Source organism: Rhineura floridana, chromosome 3 (genome assembly GCF_030035675.1).
Source record: "Rhineura floridana isolate rRhiFlo1 chromosome 3, rRhiFlo1.hap2, whole genome shotgun sequence".
In the NCBI taxonomy this organism is placed as follows: Eukaryota; Metazoa; Chordata; class Lepidosauria; order Squamata; family Rhineuridae; genus Rhineura; species Rhineura floridana.
The window spans coordinates 6003799-6024080 of record NC_084482.1 but is presented as its reverse complement, the minus strand read 5'-3'; the positions used below and the strand labels follow the sequence as shown (position 1 = coordinate 6024080).

General features: G+C 42.0%; 1 protein-coding gene across 11 annotated transcripts in view; it reads left to right on the top strand.

Annotated features, from left to right (window-relative positions):
* WNK3 (WNK lysine deficient protein kinase 3) overlaps positions 1-20282 on the top strand; it is a 164091-nt gene that overhangs the window by 63509 nt on the left and 80300 nt on the right. For all 11 annotated transcript variants that reach the window (XM_061614118.1, XM_061614117.1, XM_061614114.1 and 8 more), the window contains 6 exons: positions 6198-6370; positions 8827-9047; positions 11307-11464; positions 13073-13161; positions 14265-14484; positions 16741-17029. In XM_061614118.1, coding sequence (XP_061470102.1) covers positions 6198-6370; positions 8827-9047; positions 11307-11464; positions 13073-13161; positions 14265-14484; positions 16741-17029 — 1150 coding nt within the window. The remainder of the gene's footprint in view (positions 1-6197; positions 6371-8826; positions 9048-11306; positions 11465-13072; positions 13162-14264; positions 14485-16740; positions 17030-20282) is intronic.

The following is a 20282-nucleotide window of genomic DNA, read 5'->3' as shown; positions in this document are numbered from 1 at the left end:
TAAGCTCCTGCGTCATTTTGCTCAGTTCAATTTTCAGCTCCTTACTACCCTGTCGCAGGGTTTGTTTCGTTATCTCAATCTCATCCATTATTTTCTGAAACATAGTTACTTCCAGATTCTCAGCCACTTTCTTGATTGCCATTTTTAAAACCACGAAAACAAAGCAAAACAAAATAAAGAAGAACCACTTCTTATTTCAGCAACAATTGGGTTAATATTCCAGGCTTGATGACATCACAGTATAAACAGAGCAACCTGCCTTATCTCTCTATGTTCAGAATGCAAAACAAATTTAGTTCCCAGCATCAAAACAGTTAGTGGCGTCGTGAAGAAGCAGATTCGTCAAAATAAAATAGACCAAAAAGAGAATAGTCCCAGACAATATAATATTCCTCGGAGTAGAAATCAGGAATAGAAATCCCTCTTCTGTTTATTATCTTTAGAATGCACTTCCAGGACAGCTTTTTGCAATAGAAACAGAGATAAGCTGTTAATTTCGTGAATAACAGAAAAGAGTTATATCTCACCCAGAAGTTGTCCAAAGCCGATCAATCTGACAAATCTCCTTTTGCTGTAACAATTTAAACCAAGTAAAAAAAATAATAGAAAGAAGGGTGCTTGCCTGTTAGTCCGTTCTCTCTTTAAAGAAAAGATAAACGTATCGCTTAAGCAGATAGAGCTTGTTAGAAAGTCCGTCCGGCATTGTTGGCTGGACCTTATCTCATAAATTAATGAAATCCAGTCCTCCCAACAAAAACAGGCTTTTGAGGTTGATCTCTACGTTTCTCCCTGCCCGGGAGAATTTCATCAGTCAAAAAAAAAAATGTTCTGACTGATTTATATCTGAATAAGCTTCTTTTGAGGCGGGAGCCCGTCCCAAAAGCAGGCACAAGCGAAGTCACCCTTCCCGGAAGTCCCAAAACTCCTTCAATTTTCAATGTCCCAAGCAAAGAGCAGTTTATTTCTTTATCCAGTTACAAAGGAGTTAATCTTTCAAACCAACTAGCGTCACACTCTAGACAGCCCTTATCTCTTATATGCCTAGAAGTGCAAAAACAGCTTTAGTGCACAGCGTCCAAATAACTAGTAGCAGACAGAATGAGCAGATTCGTCAAAAAAGAAAAGTAGATCAGAAAAAATAGTCCCAGACATATATTACACAAAAGTCTTATAAATCAAAAAGATTTTTCTTTTCTCTTCCAATCAGAAACCCCTCATCCGTTGTAATCTTTATAATGCTATTTTCCATGTCAGCTTTTTGCAATAAAAAAAAGATAGGCTATTTTTATTTTCTTCCCCCTTAGTTCCGTGAGTAAAAGAGAAGGAAAGTTTTGACTCACCCAGGTTTTCTTAATTGCTGGTTCTTTGACAAATCTCTTTAGCTGTATAGATAAGAAAGTAATAAGCGTAGACAGGAGAATGCTTGCCTGTTAGTCCGTTTTTCTTTAAAGAAAAAAAATGGGTCACTTATTCAGCTGAGCTAACTAGAAATCCTCGCTCTGTTCGAGCTGCTGGAAGACCTTCTTTCACAGACAATTCTGACGAATTCCAGTCTCCAACAATCACAACAAAGCTTTGTGGGAAATCTCACGTTTCTTCCTTATCCGGAAGAAATTATCCCCAGTCAAAAAAAACCCTTCTGACTGGATTTAAAACTGAAAAAGTTTCATCCAAGACGGGAGCGCGTCTCAGAGGCTGCACAGGTGGAGGGATCCTCCTGGGAAGTCCTCGAATGTTCCATTCCTGGGCAAGATCTTGGAGCGAGTGGTTGCTGACCAGCTCCAGGTGCTATTGGATGAAACCGATTATCTAGATCCATTTCAATCGGGTTTCAGGCCTGGTTTTGGCACTGAGACGGCCTTGGTTGCCCTGTTTGATGACCTATGTCGGGAGAGAGACAGAGGGAGTGTAACTCTGTTGATACTCCTTGACCTCTCAGCGGCTTTTGATACCATCGACCATGGCATCCTTCTGGAGAGGCTTGTGGAGTTGGGAGTTGGAGGCACTGCTTGGCAGTGGTTCCGCTCCTACTTAGCGGGCCGTCTCCAGAAGATAGTGCTTGGGGAACATTGCTCGACACCGTGGGTTCTCCAGTGTGGGGTCCCGCAGGGTTCAGTCTTGTCTCCCATGCTTTTTAACATCTATATGAAGCCGTTGGGTGCAGTCATCAGGAGTTTTGGAGTGCGTTGTCATCAGTACGCTGATGACACGCAGCTCTACTTCTCCTTTTCATCTTCCTCAGGTGAGGCGGTCGATGTGCTGAACCGTTGCCTGGCCACGACAATGGACTGGATGAGAACTAACAAACTGAGACTCAATCCTGATAAGACTGAGATGCTGTTGGTGGATGGTTTCTCTGATTGGATGGTGGATATATACCCTGTCCTGGATGGGGTTACACTCCCCCTAAAGGAGCAGGTTCGTAGTTTGGGAGTCGTCTTAGACTCTTCCCTTTCACTTGAGGCTCATGTAGCCTCGGTGGCTCGGAATGCATTCTACCAACTTCGGTTGGTAGCCCAGCTACGTCCCTATCTGTGTAAGGAAGACCTCACATCAGTGGTACATGCTCTGGTAACCTCGCATCTGGACTACTGTAACGCGCTTTACGTAGGGCTACCTTTGAAGATGGTTCGGAAGCTACAGCTAGTGCAAAATGTGGCAGCCAGACTGCTAACAGCGGTCTGAGCATATAACACCTGTCTTGGCTCGCTTGCACTGGCTTCCAATATGCTTCCGGGCCAGATTCAAAGTGTTGGTATTAACCTATAAAGCCTTATACGGCGCAGGACCACGATATCTGTCGGAACGCCTCTCCCGATATGAACCCGCCCGTACACTACGGTCTACTACGAAGGCCCTCCTCCGGGTCCCGACTCATAGGGAGGCCCGGAGGGTGCTGACAAGATCTAGGGCCTTCTCACTGGTGGCCCCCGAATTATGGAATAGTCTCCCCAAGGAGGTACGCTTGGCGCCAACACTACCATCTTTTCGGCGCCAAGTTAAGACCTTTCTCTTCTCTGAGGCATTTTAATGTAATTTAATTTAATTTTAAATTGTTGTAATCTGATTTTATATTGTACAGTTTTTATATACTTGTTCTATTAGATCGTGTAATTTTATTGTATTTTTGATGTTCACCGCCCAGAGAGCTATCGCTAGTCGGGCGGTATATAAATTAATTAAATAAATAAATAAATAAATAAATAAAAATAATGATAAAAATAAATAAAGTTCCCCGCCCCCCTGTTCTTTCACAACAGAAATATTTGCCCAAAAGGTATTGTTTTGGGCTGTAATGATAATGGATAATGGTATGAGAGATAAAGGAACAGCCATGTTTCTCCATTATTGCATTTGCCATCTTTTTTTATATAGTGGAGCTAGGAAACTGATTGATTTTCAGTCCCATTCCCCCCCCTCCCCCCAATACACATTTTTAGCCTTAGAAGAACGTAAAGAGAAGCAGCATTGCAGTATTGGACAAGTTGCCTAATGAATCACAAATAAACTCTGATAAAATGAACATGGAGATCATTAATGCTTCTCTTTCTCTAAATGTAAGACGCACCTCTTGGTGGCTTATGCTTATGGCTGTATGGAGATAGGACCCCTTGGAGCCTGCCTTTTCAAGGGACTTAGTCACATGCCCGTAGGGGACTTTCTTTTCCTTCTCCTGACAAACAATTATTGGCAGATAAGGAGAGGGCTTTTGTGTATGAGTTGTGTGATGGGGTGTAGGGATTTAAGGGGTTATCATGACGGAGGGTTGTCTTCTCAAGAAATCTCCTCAAGGGATTCAGTTGCCTTGCTGCATTTGGCAATATTTGTACAACTTGCCATGAAGCCTTGCTGTCATGAATCTGATCTCTCTGACTTCTCTTGCATGCTATTGTAGTCTCTTCTGCCACACTTAGGTGTTCCCTCAGCACATGTCCCACTGGGTCCTACTTGTCATTGCCCTTGACTTTCCTCCCCCTCTGACAATACTTTGTTTTGTGAAATGGCAGGCACTGGACTGGAAATCAGGACACATGCACTCTCTTGGCTTGCTTTACTGATAAAACTCCTTTCTGCACTCACTGTAGAGAATAGTGTGTTTTTATATGTGTATTCAGCTTTTTTACATTACCATTTAATTATCTACACTGCTAGTTTTCCACCAAGTTCCTACACTTGAGATAGCACCTGTCATACATTTTGTTCTCCATTTCAGTTTAGACAACCACCTTCATTGTTTCCTGTCCAAGTGCTCATTTGTCTTCAGAAAGCAGCGCTGCTTCTACTGTACTTCTACTCTACTTGCTCTACTGCAACTGCAATTGTTTCCTTTCCTTGCTAGTTTGGTGCATTTCCATGCTCCTATGTGTCCCATCTACTATTGCTGTTCAAACATCTCCTGTGCTATGTCCCTTTATTCTTGAAACTTTTTTCTAGTAGCCTGTATTTTAACCCAATGTGTGTTCCCCAATGCTGTGTTTATTGTTATGATTCATTACAAAATGTATGTCCTGCTGAGTTCCTCCCCCCAATACAATCCATCATAAAGGAGGTGCCAGGCACACTGCCCTGGAGACAGCCCATGGTGCTGCCACTGAGAAAGTCTTCTCTCATGTTGCTGTCCTCCTTGCTTCACCACCCACCTTATTTCAGATGTTTTATTGATGTTTATTGATGTTTTAATTGTTGTGATTTTTGTACACCGCCTTATACTTTTTATGAAATAATAATAAAAATAAATAGTGGATAGCCCCTCCCCCCCAATCTTAATGTGCAGGCAAATTGTTATGGAGACAGGCAATCCTTTAGGTACCCCAGTCACAAAACAAACTGCTATAGGGCTTTGAAGGTTTGCACCAGTATGTGGCAGTTTCTGTACCAGAACAAAGCAGGAAACAGGATTGATAGATCTAGATAATCAGACTCATCAAGGAAATTCTGGAGTTGCACAGCAACCAAACACCCAAGCACCTTGATCAGGAAAGAAATATTTGCAACTGGCTGCTAGATAATATTCTTGGTCAGAGGGGTTTTGTTCAGGAACAGCTGCAAAACTGCCTCCTCCTTTCAAGGAGGCATTTACAACCTTTGTGGCCCAGATGGTTTTTCCTTCCTTGCTTGATGCAACGAGCCAGGGAAAAGCAAGGGCTAAACATACAGTTAGTAGGCTACTTTTGTCCAAAAACCCTGTCTATATTACCTCCACCGACAGTAATTCATCCAATAAAACAGGATTACATGGTGCTTTGGATACCTCCATACATGGATGTTCTAGCAGTGGCATCCAAGTCAAGGAAATGTGAATGATTTTTTTATCCTCAAAATACATCACTACAAGCCTCAAAGGGTTTCTTAGTAACACCCTGGGCAAGCTGGAGAAGACCCTAAGCCACCAGAGGGATCTTCAATGGATGACCCTGTGAGGATGCAGCGGAAGTGGAGAAATAATGTTTCTTTGCTGTCACTGCCTTCATTAAGTAGACTTGATCACGAACTTTTACCTGAATTCGGTCAGATTCGCGGAGTCTTTTACCGCTCATGTTCAAGCCGGCCTGCTCCATAGCCTTCATTTTTTTTTGCAGACCAGGGAGCCAGTTGGACCCTGCTTAGTAAATATACCTTGCAAGCGTGTAAAAACGAAAGGCACCTCGGTCACTAATTAATGCTTTCACATTTTTCTGACTCTACCTCTCACAGAAATAAATTTTGAGAAGCATAACCTTGTTAGTCTGTAGCAGCATTTTTTATTCTTTTGCTGGCTATGGCTATATCCATTGGGTGGTATCCTACGACGTAGTTCTGTTAGTGCAAGGACTTCTAGCTGCACAGTGGAAGTTCCCTCTCTCTTTCCTGTCCCTGTGCTGTCCTTAAATTTGTTGGGATTTCTCCTTCCCCAATCTTCCACAGCAGACTTGGGGAGAGAAATGAGAAAAGGGAAAGGGAGTTCTATGGCACAACTGGAAATCCATGCACTAGTGGAACTACTTTGTTGGATGTTGCCTGTTGCTTTTATCACGGGCGTCTGTGTGTTTAAATGTGGCCCATATTTGACCAGCCTAGACCAGTAATATAGCTACACCAAAAACAAGAAAGAGTCTTATGGCATCTGAAAGACTAGCAAATTTATTGTGACACAAGTTTAATCAGAGGCACAATAATAGCTACACACCATTATCTTTTGCATATTTTCTTCATTTTAGGACAGGAAGCTGACCAAAGCAGAGCAGCAGAGGTTTAAAGAAGAAGCTGAGATGCTCAAGGGGCTGCAACACCCTAACATCGTCCGATTTTATGATTCTTGGGAATCAACCGTTAAAGGAAAGAAGTGCATTGTATTGGTAACTGAGCTGATGACATCTGGAACACTGAAGACGTATGCTTTTTTTCCCACAAATTTGATATAGTTTTTAAAATGTACATTCTCATCTGCTTGTACAGTTTTCCGCCACTCTCCATGATGTGGTTGCATTGTAGGTCAGTCACATCTGTGTTCATGCTGTTGACACCACGATCGCATTGTGGCAGTTAGAAGATACATGCAAATATTTTGCTACTCATATGAGATATGGTGGCTTGCTAATTACCTAGTACGTTTTAAATCTGTTTCATGCCAGTACAATGCACTGAACAGTGTTGAATTTGAATATGAGGTACTCAAATTCACAGGCTTATAACGCCATAAGACTAATTGGATAGCTTTGAGTAAATCACTGTTTTGAGCCTGCCTTACATAATAGGTGGAATAAATGAAACAAAAACTGAATACAAATATGACTTGTTAATTGCTGTAAAAATTAAAACTGATGTTAGCATTGATAGGTAGGTTTGGGGAGTGGGGAACGGCACAGTATACTGAGAAGTCCCTTAAACCAGTGCTCCATGTCAGCAGCAAAGATTAATTAAATTACAAAAATGCTGCAGTTAGCTCTGTTATGGGTTACTGATTTCAAGCTGACAAATCCTATGTATTATATGGATTGGTTACAATGAAATAGGGAAAAATATGGTGGGATTTTTGTAGTGGAGCTGAGAAGCATCGCTACCTAAGTGGAACTTCTGTGAAGGAATATTATGGAATACACAGTGTAACAAGAAAGATGGAGTGTATGGCTGGGAGATGAGAAGCCTAACTTATAATTTTTGTCTGGTCCTTCTCTGATTTCCACCACCACCCGGACCTCAATCTAGAAAACTGTTCAGCAAAAAATAAGGCAGCAAAGACTCATTTAAAATGTCAAATAACTTCATTTTTACATTTGGCTTATTCAGGAGATGCTACTACCTGAATATACAGGATTTTCCCCCCAAGAGATATCTTGTGAGATTGACTGTGGGAAGATACCAGTTTCAAATGGATGTTGGGTCACCCTTGTGAAATGCCTGTAGCGCATGAATAAGTTATTGTATGAAATTGATAAATCAGCTGGCCTTCTGTTGAGCTCTAAGAAAGCTGAATGGATCAAGATGTAATTTGGGACAGACCATTATACAGACTAACATAATAACTGATATATAGACATATAATTGGTATCAGTTGCATTTGTGTTTCTAGGATATATAGACTCTCCCAGAAATGTTATACATCTGTGACTACAGAGTTTGTTCATATGTACTGGTTTTCTGCACTATTATAGATTTTATTTTAAAATGTTTATATTTCTCCTTTCAACCATATCAGATGGCTTATGAGTTTTTAAAAAATCTAATATTAAACAAAAATAAAAGCTAAAAACAAACAAATAATGGAACACATTTACAATAAAAGCTGAAACCAACATTTTATTTATTCATTTAATAAATTTATATCCTGCCTTTCCTTTCAGAAGAGCCCTGATTGTGCCTAGAAAACAAACAACATTAAATCACAGTCAACAGGCATCAAAGGCTTGGGAGAACATAGACATTTGTCATTGGCGTTTAAAATGTAATAAAATCGGTTGCTTGTTGAACGTAGCTGGGGAGGGAATTCCAAAGTCTAGGTGCCACAATTGAAAAGGTCCTGTCTTGAGTAGCCACTGACTTTACTTCAGGGTGGGGGAGGGCACCGGAAGCAAGGCCTCTGCAGATGATGTTAATGTATGGGAGGATTCATGTAGAAGGGAGTGGGTAGTCCTCCAAACATCCCAGTTTTGAAGAATTTATTGTATTAATCCAGGGCTTATAAGCACAATTCAAACTGATGGTTTTATCAGTTTGAATTGTGCTTATAAGCCCTGGATTAATACAATAAATTCTTCATGTCAGGTTAATAATTGGGCAGCTGTGTAATGAAGCAGTCACATCATGAACCAGTTGAAATTTCCAATCTTTAAAGAAAGCCGCTCGTATCATATCAAATCTTCAGAGAAAGCTGCCCTGGGCTCCTGCTGGGAGGAAGGGCAGGATATAAATCAAATAATAAATAAAATGTAACATACTAGATGTCATTGTTATAAACAGCTGAGACATATTCACTTGTAATATGGGATGCCTTCATGTTTTGAAATTCTAATCCAGTGATTCAGTCCTTTCTCAATTGAGGAACTCCTGCAACATGTCATGAAATCCAAAGTAAAAAATGAAAAAAGTTAAGTAATTTATTTATTACCACCAGGAAATTCAGGGACAAACAATTAAATATTATAATTTAAACATTATAACTTGGAATATTATTCAAAATCATTGAAGTGCCTCAGATTAGAAGTTTTTACAGAATTTCGCAAAACCCCTGAGAGATGCAGATTCCATGGAAACCTGGTTGAAAAGCATTGCTGTAACCTGATATGCACATGAATTAAATGGATAGATAAATGCCTTTTGACCATCTGCAGTGTGGTATTCTTTTCATAGGTACTTAAAGCGTTTCAAAGTCATGAAGCCAAAGGTCTTAAGGAGCTGGTGCAGACAGATCTTAAAAGGGCTCCAATTTCTGCATACAAGGACCCCTCCTATCATCCACCGTGATTTGAAATGTGACAACATCTTCATCACAGGACCCACTGGTTCAGTGAAGATTGGCGACCTGGGACTGGCCACCTTAATGCGAACATCATTTGCTAAGAGCGTCATTGGTGAATATAGCGTGTTCGTGTACTTCACTGGAGAGCCACTTGTGGTCTTGTGGTGTGTCTCTCTTTGTCCTCTGTAGAGACTGGAATCTGCAGTTGCATCCAAGCAGAGCTACTGCTTTGGTATAAACAATTCAAGATTAGCCTTCTTGACTAGCTCCAGCGTAATGTTTGTAATCCGCTGGAAGATGAAGGCTCAACTTAAAGAGTTTGTCCTTCAACAAAAAACATTACTGACACATTCAAGTGTAATGTTTTTTATGTGCATGCATCCACGTAAATAATTCCAAAATACATCCCGTGGAAGCAAATATGTTATGTTAGAACTGGCCTTTGGACATAGCAATAACAACTTGATCTTAGTTTTAATGGAATGGAAAAACATGGGCAAATTAATGGAGTTACTGGCAATTTACTTGAAAAGACTGAAAGTGCCATGTTGTCTACACATCTTGTTCTGTGTTGGGAAGCTTGATGTGTAGCACTGGGCCCCAGATTTGGAGTAATCAATATGGATGTTCCCAATCTGCCTGAAGATGGAAACAAGTAGATGGGCCATTCTTTCATCAGCCATGTTAATTGCCTGCAGAGTGTGAATATGTATCTTGTGAAAGATGGAAGAGGTAGAATTGTGAACATAGGTCTTAAATTTGGTTCCCACATTCTGTTCCCTCGTGTTTGAACAGTGGAATCAGCCTCTAGTCTAGAGATTGAAGGGTGGGTCCCAATAAATCAGCTGCCATATCTGGTTACTCATTTGAATGAATTCACATGCTGTTTGCTGGGTTTATTTATTTATTTATTAATTTTATTACATTTATATACCGCCCCATAGTTGAAACTCTCTGGGCAGTTTACAACAGTTAAATACAATAAAAACAAATATACAAATTTCAAAACACAAAAACAATTTAAAAACACAATTAAAAAAAATAAAAATAAATAAAAAACACATGCTAAAATGCCTGGGAGAAGAGGAAAGTCTTGACTGGGCGCCAAAAAGATAATAGTGTTGGCACCAGGCAAACCTTGTCAGGGAGATCATTCCACAATTCGGGGGCCACCACTGAGAAGGCCCTCTCCCTTGCTGCCACACTCCCAGATTCCCTCTGAGTAGGCACCCAGACGAGGGCCTTAGATATTGAGCGTAGTATATGGGCGGATCCGCATCACAAGAGGCGTTCCATTAGGCACTGTGGTCCCAAGCCGTGTAAGGCTTTATAGGAACAACACCTTGAATCAAGCTCTGAAACATACAGACAGCCAATGCAAGCGGGTTAAAGTCCCTTGACTTGTTCACACAAATGCAAAGCAGCTAACAAAAGTTTAAACATAAAATTAAAAAAATAACAAGAATAAGAACTCAAGAAGCAAAGCATATTAACAACAGAGTACTTAAAAAACAGTCAAGTTGCTTAGTCCCCAAAAGGACTTTGGAAAGAGCCGTGTCTTTACCATACTAGGAAATATAAGTAGTAACGGAGCCAGTGGGACCTTGCTATACAGGGCATCCCACAGTAAGAATCCCATGACTGAAAGGGCCATTTCTTATACTCCTCCATCAAACTTCAGATCACAGGGGACTTATTTGACATTGATTTGAATGTACAGAGAAGAAGTGGCCATTTTGATGCTTTTTAAATGCCTAATTCAGATATTTGAGGTTCCTATAGAAGTAAAATTGTTTCTTTTTCTTTTTCTCCTTGAGGGTTTTCAAGAAGTTAGAATATGCACAATTACGGTGGACAGGTGGGATCTGCAACAAAATCTTCTAGTTATGCTCTCTTTCAGGATGTTCCATTCCATCCTGTTCCCAGTTTTCTGGTAACAGTCAGCATTCTGTGCCCACTGAGCATGCTCAGTCCTTATTGGATTGATTACCCCTCTTTAAGGGTTTTTTGTTAAGAGATGTTTTCATAGTTTTGCAAATCTTGTGTTCCTTTGTGAAGTTATTTCCATAAGCCTGCTGATACCTCCCTCTTATGCCTGAACGGCGCTGTTTTGACCACATAAAGATCCACACTGGGAGAATGAGTTCATTATTTGTATATGGCAGGAGTGAGGAATCTTTGGCCCTCCAGATGTTTTTTGAAATACAACTCCCATCAGCCCCAGCAAGCATGGATAATGGGAGGGATGATGGAAGTTGTAGTACAGCAACATCAGCATGGAAGGAAGCACCACTTGGGAAATGCTCATTGACTGAGTGAAGCAGTCTAAAATACATGTGGAAAAAACATTTGCCCTTTTTATTTTCTTCAGGAACTCCTGAATTCATGGCTCCTGAGATGTATGAAGAACATTATGATGAGTCTGTTGATGTCTATGCTTTTGGAATGTGCATGCTGGAGATGGCCACTTCTGAATACCCATATTCTGAATGCCAGAACGCAGCTCAAATCTACCGAAAAGTAACCAGTGTAGGTGTAAACTTAACTTCCTTGTTAGGGTAAAATTGTACATTGGCAACAAGGTAACTAAACCTATTAGTCAGAATTTTATTTATTTATTTATTTAATTTCATTTTTAAACCGCAAATAGCAAATAGCTCTCTGGGCGGTGTACAAAAATTAATTAATTAATTAAGAATTAATGCCGGTCCTGTTGCCCTGAAAAGATATCTTCCTAGACATTGCTGAATTCTTTCTAGAGTGACTGTGACATCTGCAGAAAAAGGTTAAACCTGTTTGGTGTTCAGATGGCACAATATGTGAGGCTTGCTTAATGTAGGCCAAAAATTGAATGGATGGTTCCTAGAACCAGCCACATTTCTGTTGAGCACTGTTCAGAGTATTGACTCCAATTGTGTCCCATTCTGAAAACTTACCAGCTGCTTTCATGGAGTTACTGTTGAGCCAAACATATATCAATCCTACTTGACAATAAAGGTCTGCTAGGACCAGCTCATAACACATTGGTGGCTGAGAAGGAAAATCCAAATGGCACTGTCCTTCCACTAATTACCATGGATACAGTATATTGAAAAGTTCTCCTGCACAAACTCCATTGACCTGAACAGGAGCTACTGTGCTTTTTGCACAGCCATTTATTTCAGTAGGGCTCAGCTGTTCCTGGTGGATTGTTCCCTGTGGGCTTGAACTTGCATTTCCCACTTTGCTGCCTATAATGGCATTCCAAAACCAGCATTTGCAGCAGCTGCTTCACTTTGTCTTGTGGCGGGGGGGGGGCTGCCTCTGAGTATTGCTCAGCGTAGTTTTGTCTAATGTAGTTTTATATGTAAATTCAGAGTAGAATATTATTCTAGCATATTAACCCAGAATATTCATACAGTCTTGGGTGGTATTTATGTTCATCCATGATGAAATTGATATTTATCTTGATTGTACACCACACTGGTTATCATTGTAGCTTCCAGACGTTGAGGATGCATCCTGAAAATTTATTTTCTAGGAATGGAGGACTGAGATTCTTACCCTTGTGATAAAATGTTTTGCAGAACGTTTCTGTGTCCTGTGTTCATTTATGTGAAGAAAACAACACTAGGATGTAGCTTATTTTTTGTTAGGTTAATTTTCATGCACAATAGTGAAATGTTCTTATTTACAGGTGTGAATGGCCAGATGAGGGTAAGAGAAGAGATTAGTTAAATAAGTTAGTGGGTTTGATCTCTTTCACGATGTTACATAAAGTCTGAAGATCTAGCCTGATTTTATTTAGAAGCAGTAGCTGGGATTTTAAGAAAAGGAATAATAGCTGTGCAGTATGCAAGTCAGCTGGCAGCAACTGTGACTTGTTTCCAAGTAAATGTCTTCAGGATAAGGGTTTCTGTGGCTAAGATCTAATTCTATTAACTTAAGTTGCAATCCAATACACTCTTACCTGGGAGTAAATCCCATTGAACCCAATGGAACTTACTTCTAAGTAGACATGTATTGGATTGCACCGTTAGGCTGCATGAATGAGCCTTGTCTCTGTTAATTGGGGATTTTCCATAATTCTGCCTGTCTGCAGCAGATAGAAGTCCTGCTGACTATTATTTATTAACAACTGCATCCCTTTTCTCCTAGGGCATTAAACCTGCCAGTTTTAACAAAGTGACTGACCCAGAAGTGAAAGAGATCATTGAAGGCTGCATTCGGCAGAACAAATCTGAAAGGTGGGCAGGTCCATTTTGTTGTGCTCTTCCCCACCCCAAGTTGTGTACCCTAAATTTAAGAGGTAGCTATTGTGAGTGTAATTAGGGCTTTGTTGCTATTGGCAACAAAGGTCCTGATTAAGCAGAGCATTTCTGCTTCCTATAGCACTTTTAAGCACCTGAATAAGTCCTTTTAAAGTCAAAGGAAATCAAGCTCATACAATGTAAATCACATGGCTAAATTGTTATTTGCTTGGCTCATATCCAAAATATTTGGGGAGTATGAGGAGTTGTATATGAACAAAAGAGGAAGGCCTAATGTTTCAAAGGCAGAAAACAAATCATAACAGAGGAATTAAAATTCTGATGTGGGTTTGAATAGTTGAGTTTGGATTCCAGAACCCCTGTCCTTGGTTCGTGAAGGAGCATGGAATCTGGTTGCTGAGAACAGAGAGGAAGGACTACTTCTTAGTTCTGTCTCCACTTTTCCTAGAGTAATGGGAGGTGGAATTCTACATAACTTTGTTCTGAGTTATAGTGTATGTAAAAGGAATAAGATCAGAGAAAGAGTTCCTACATAGAACTGGGAGTGGTGTTTTTTTGGGGGGGTTCAGTTTGTTTTTACTTGTACCATTGTCTTGGGTAACATGAAATGCTTGCTTTCCCCTGAAAGACTGCTGAACTGGAGCCACATTGCTTAAACTGTAAAACAACACCCAAAGGTGTTTCTGCAATTCTGCCCCAAAGTATGTACGGTCTCAACTGTATCTGCCTTTAAGTGGATCTTAAAACCTTTTTGTTTAGTGTTATATTGATGTATCATGCATGGTGATTGTCACTTTATTGAAATATCATGCATGCTGTTTGTCAGATTTTGCTGTTTTTAATGTGGGTTTTGGATTGTTTTATTTGTATTGAAATGTTCTTGTTTTTAATTTATTTGTAAACCAACTTGGGAGGTCATTTTGCCCTGAATATTATTGAATAAATAAATGTAAGGCCTATTACAGAAGCCCCCCAGGTAATGTTAACACTTGTGAGAAAAGCAGCTCTCCAATTGCCAGTTGCATCTCTGGTGTGGGACTCATAAGGCATTCTATTATCTCCCTTTGTCTTGCTGCCAGGCTTTCCATCAAAGACCTCTTGAACCACGCCTTCTTTGCTGAGGACACTGGACTTAGAGTGGAGCTGGCAGAGGATGATGATGGGCTGAATTCTTCCCTGGCTTTGAGACTTTGGGTGGAAGATCCCAAGAAGCTGAAAGGCAAGCACAAAGATAATGAAGCTATTGAGTTCAGTTTCAACCTGGAAACAGATGTCTCAGAGGAGGTGGCTTGTGAAATGGTAGGTGTTTCCATTGCTTCCTTTACCTTTCCTTATCTGTGGTGTGGCAGCATTTCCAGCTGCTTCTTTTTTGCCTCGTTGCAAACATGGGTTTTCATGGTACCATTTTCCGTCTCCTGTAGAGACCCTTTCATTTTTATTTATAAATTTACCACACTTTTCTATTGCACAATAACCAAAGTTCTTTGGGCAGTTTACGATGAAGGTTAAAACCATAAAACAGGACACTGTAATGATCCTCTGCTACTGGTCAGCACAGGGCTAAATGTCCTCTGCTGCGGTAAACCATGTCATCTGTGTTGTATATGCTTCAGAAGTTTGGTTTACAAGTAGGAATATTTTTGCAGTCCAGTCCTAAAGAGGGTGACACAGAAGCAAACCCATAGGAATTTCTCCCTGAGAAGTATGGTATGCTAGCACTACTGGGGCTAAGCTACAAGTTAGGCAGGACTTCTCCCACTTTCTTTTTCTTAAATCTTGTAAGTTGCCTTGATAAATTTGATTGAATAGTGTGATATGTTTATTAAAAATGAACGTGTATCTCTGCAAGCGGGTAACATCACATGATCATGTCTCATGTTTGATCAACAAGGTGGAGAACTCTCTTTAATCCATTCTCCATTGTCTTCAACAAGATAGTGCATTTTACTTACAAGGCATGAGATCAGGCAGGGACTGGTCAGCTTCTTGCCAAGGGGAGAGCATTTTCCCTAGCATGACTTCTGAAGATGGGATTTCATCAGAGCTAGAGCTGACAGTTTAATACTCATTTACAATATGTTAATGGAAAGCCAGCCAAGAGCTTTTGAAGATTTTGTGTAAGTGTAGGCAAGTCTTTTCTTCCCTCTTATGGCTATGTTTCCTTTGTTATCCTTTGCCCAAGTTGTCTGTTTAGATTCCTCACTCTGCCTCACTGTTGCCTTGGTTTTGTTTTCACAAAACATTTGGCTACACAGGAACCTGACAAGTAACAGCTGATGGCTAATGATACTGCAAGGAATCATAGCAGTGCATCTGTTCGTATGTGTGTATACATATGTGTGCATAAGAGGCCAATTCTTAAGCATCACTCGCCAGCCAGCCAGCAATGTCACCTCCTAAATTGTCGTTTCAGGATGTTTTATTCTCTGTGTTATGGAATGGATCCATAATGTTGTACTCTAGAGCTGTTGTTTTGTTCTATTTCCCTTCCTTTTCCTTTTTTGGCTAGATTAGGATAGTGACTTTGCTGAGCAGTTGGCAGCTAAGAGCCTCTCCTTTGACAGTTCCACTTAACACAATAACTATGCTTGAATTACTTGATGTACTCTGGATCCCTCCTTGACAATATAAACTCTGTATGTTCCATAGATGAAAGTCTCTCATGGATACCTCCAGGATGTAACAAGAACCACTTGGTACTTGACAAGTGTTTTTATGATAATCCCTTTTGTGGAGTAGGATGAACAGCATGGCAGTCATCTTGCTCTAATTAACATCTTCTAACCAGCTAAGATAAACAAATTATATCAGGAGCCGGGAACCTCTGGCTTATGGGCCAAAGGTGGCCCTCCAGGACTCTCTCTCCATCCCTTGAGACTCTCCCTAGGCCACACCATTCACTGGCTCTGCTCAAGGACTTCATTGAGTGATACTGCCTGGTTGGAATGTGTCCTTGAACTGTGATAATGTCTCTTGCTTGTCTGGATGGAGAGGTGTGACTTTTGCATGGCTGTAATGTAACCTGCCATACAAAGGTAAGAGATACATCCGCTGCTCTGCCCACTTCTGCTTCAGTTCCTACTCATCGTTAGCAGGCAGCCCCAAGAAGGTTGTCCACAAGGGAATGCAGCCCTCAAGCTGAAAAAGGTTCCCCACCCTTAAATTATATAAACGTTTATTCCATAATAATCAAAAACCTATCTAAAAGAGGGAAAGAGAGAGGGTTTTAAAAAGTGAATTTAATCAAGGTATGCTAATATTGGAAACAGTCGCATAACTACTAGCTAGTATTGATCCAGCCAACTTACTTGACTTTAACCTATAACCAAAGTGTAGAAGCATTTGAATTTGTCTGTATCTTGCAATATGTTTGTTTGCAGCTCTGGGCAATTGGTCTGAGATTGATTTGGTATGTGGTCAATGTAAATTCTGTTGCAGTGGGACCCTGGTTTAGAGTGATATACAAGAACAGAGAAGCATTGCTAAACACTGATGGATACCTGTTTGGAGGAGCAGAGTGATATTTGACAGAACTGTTCTTTTTTTGATGTCCAGGTGAAGTCAGGATTCTTCCATGAAAGTGATTCCAAAGCTGTGGCTAAATCCATCCGGGATCGTGTCTCCCTGATCAAGAAGACACGGGAACGGAGGCAGGTGGGCTACCTGGAGGAGAGGAGAGACTCTCAAAGCAAGCTGCCAAGTGGACTCCCATTACTTCAGCCGCAAGGCTCATCGTTCACCACTCCTTCTCAACCGAACAGGACTGAGTGTGAGGAAACAGAGGTTGACCAACATGTCCGACAGCAGATCCTTCAACAAATGCAGCACAGCTCCTCCATCACTGGTAATGAGCAACCAGGGGCACCCTGTCTTCCTAAATCCTATCCTGAACAAAGGTTGTCAAGGGTAAACCAGAGTGTAATTTTGTCTAGTCAGATACATTGCCCTGAGGCATTTATTTAAATTTATTATTAATTTAACACATTTATATACTGCTTAATCATTTGCATTACTAAGCAGTGTACATGAAAATAAGCCATACATAAAATGAAACAATAAAATAATAAATCATCATAAAACCAAACACTACTTTAAAATGCCTGCTGCAACTAGAAAGTCTCAGCCATGCTCCTGAAGTTCAGTTGAGCTCATGGCTATAATTTTCTGGTTCAGTGCAGGACAATTAGCATGTAAACTGTGACTTATAACTGGCAGTTTGAATGGTTGGCTAATATTATATATATCAGCCTTTACTAACCTGGTGCCCTCCAGATGTTTTAGACTGCATATCCCGGCCATGCTGAGTTGGGACTGATAGGAGTTGTAGTCCAAAACATTTGGGGGGTACAGTTTGGTGAAGGCTGATGTACATTATGAGGTGTTGGAGACTGTGTGTACCCTCCTTTCCAGAAGAAAAATACTTCATGCTTCACTTCTTTGAGTATGTCTGAACAGCAGTACTAGCTTAGCAAATCTGGTTAGGGTAGTTTTCTGGCCACTCCTTTAGAAACCCTCTGCTTCATTGGCAAATAGAGTGAAGCCAATCTGAACTTGAGAATACAGTTTATGATGTTCAGGACTCAGCTCACATTGTGGAGTTGGAGGCATACTATTTTTGCTGTTTAAAGGATATAATTGAGGAATAATAAAGGAGGACTTATTTGCTAGATAGGGCTAGAGGACATTTTCCACAGGAGGCCTGCCATCAAGCGGGATATCATAGCTCCACCCATTGTCTGAAGGCAAGAATGTTCTGAAGTCAAGGCTAGGGGCATCAGGCCCCTCCCACTCTCCAGTTTATTCTTGCCTTCGTCTCAGGCAGTTGGATAGAATAACGATAGCATTTAGCTAAGTTTTCCGTGTTCGTATTTTGTGTAAAGAACTGTGTGGAGCTGAGTGTGGTTGTTTACTCCCAATCCCTTCCCTCTGTCTTTACTTGGAAGTGTCTGGGACTGATTGTTTGACTATTTCTTTCCTTTACTGTGTTTTTAATTTGACTGGTATTTTTGAGGGAGTTGTTGCCTGTTTTGATTTCTCCCTCCTGCTTCCCTTGTGGGGGACTGCACTTGTTAGCCGGGAGACCACGGCTGCAGCTCTCCTTCAGGCGGCGGCGGCTGGTCTTTTTTCTGTCAGGGGCTTGCAGCCGCAGCCTTCTGTTTAGCGCCAACGCTTCTTTTTTCCATTTTCTTGTCCCTTTTCTGCAGCGGTCTGCTTTAGTTCCCCGGCCAGTTGCCTGGAGCTGCTCCTCTTTTGTTTCTAGCCTCTGCAGAGGCGTTTTGTTTTTCTTGACTGCCGCCCCCCCCTCCGGCTCGCTCTGCGGCCGTTTTAAGAAGCCGCGACTGTGCTTCTTCTGTAGCCTCAGCGGCGGCTGTTGCCTTCCCGTTGGCTGCCTAAACAACCTAAGTCAGCCAAGCACAAGCATACCAAAGCGGTTGCCAAAACTAAGCATCTATCCAGCCACAGCACAACTAAGCGGGCACGCTATGTCTCTGTTCCGGTTTCCGCGGAGGCGGGCCAGGAGCAACTAATGAATCTTTTTCATTCTCCGACCGCATTCTCCAAGGAGGACTTTGCAGGGTTTCCTGACCAGCCAACAGTCAGCTACCCTCCCCCCATATTACCACCTAGGGCGCATTCATCATCTCAGCCGTCCATAACTTTGCCTCTACAAGCGCAACCATCTCCCACACCGGGGCTACAGCTGTCTCATGAGTTCATATCACAACTACAACACATGCTATCATTCTTCTTTCAAACGCAGTCACAGTCACAGGTCACTGCCATTCCTCAGCGGAGTGCTCACAGACAATCCGATGCTATGGGCCACTATGTATGCAATCAGGCAGATCCATCATGCTCTCCAAACCCTTTTGACATTGCCAGGGACAGGTTTGTCGATGACGTTCCTGGTGAGGAGGATCCACCATATGCTCTGCAAGCCGAAGGTGACGAATGGAGTGATCAGTTGGAACAAGAGGAGGGTACATCTTATCGCCTGTTTGATGCAGCCGATTATCAGCCCCTGGCTCGCAGAGTCTTGAACACTCCAATTGTCTCCAATCCCGCTACCTGCAGATGCCACTCCCGCTATTAAGGGGGCCAGGGTCCTGAAATCCCCCAAACCAGTGGAGCACTACCTCCCTGTGCCAGATCCTATTGCAAAATTGGCCAAGGACGAATGGTCTCACCTGTTACAAACACGCTGCTTTAATGCCCTTGCGGACAAGCTTTACGCTTTGGCTCCGGAATTTACAAATAGACTGGCTGTCCCCGGCATAGACGAGCCGATTTCCAGCCTAGTCTCTAGATCCCTTCTGCCGATGGAAGGGGACTCACTTTTGAAGGACGCCACCGAGCGGAGACTAGACTTTGCCTTACGCAACACCCATGAGGCTACTGCTTTTACCATGCGAGCTTCTGCATCAGCGTCCATCTTTTCCAGAGCAGCAATGATGTGGTTGGATGATCTCTTAATGATCCTAATCCCGATCCTGTCTCTCTGAGGAGGTCACTGGTAAAATTACGCAAGACGGCAGCGTTTGTGGCTGATGCCACCTTGGACGCAACTCAGCTGGGAGCAAGAGCCATGGCAGCGCAGGTAGTTGCTCAGCGGACCCTCTGGCTCCATCACTGGGAAGCGGACACTACAGCCAGGGTTAACTTATCAAGGGCACCTTTTTCGGGCTCATTACTCTTCGGCCAGGAAGCCCTAAAGGCAGTACTAGTGGACCACAAGGATGCTAGGAAGCCTGTCTTGGCCACTGTCAGGAACGTTGATCGCAGGCCCTTCAGATGTTTTACCGCATACCGCACGCCCCAGCCCTTTCGAGGAGTGCCTCCTGGGGGACGAGGCCGCAATTTCCGAACCAATGATTTCCGGTCCTCCAGGGGAGTCTGGAACAGACGTTTCCCAGGCAGAGGTCAGTACCAGGGACGCAGAGGTGCCTCAACGTCCTCATATCGTGGAGGGTCTCGCCAGCACAGACAGTACTGATGCGATACCGGTCGGGGGCAGACTGCTTCTGTTTGGAGACCATTGGCTGCGTCTGACTCAGGTCGCCTGGATCAGAGATCTCTTTTGTTATGGCTATGCACTG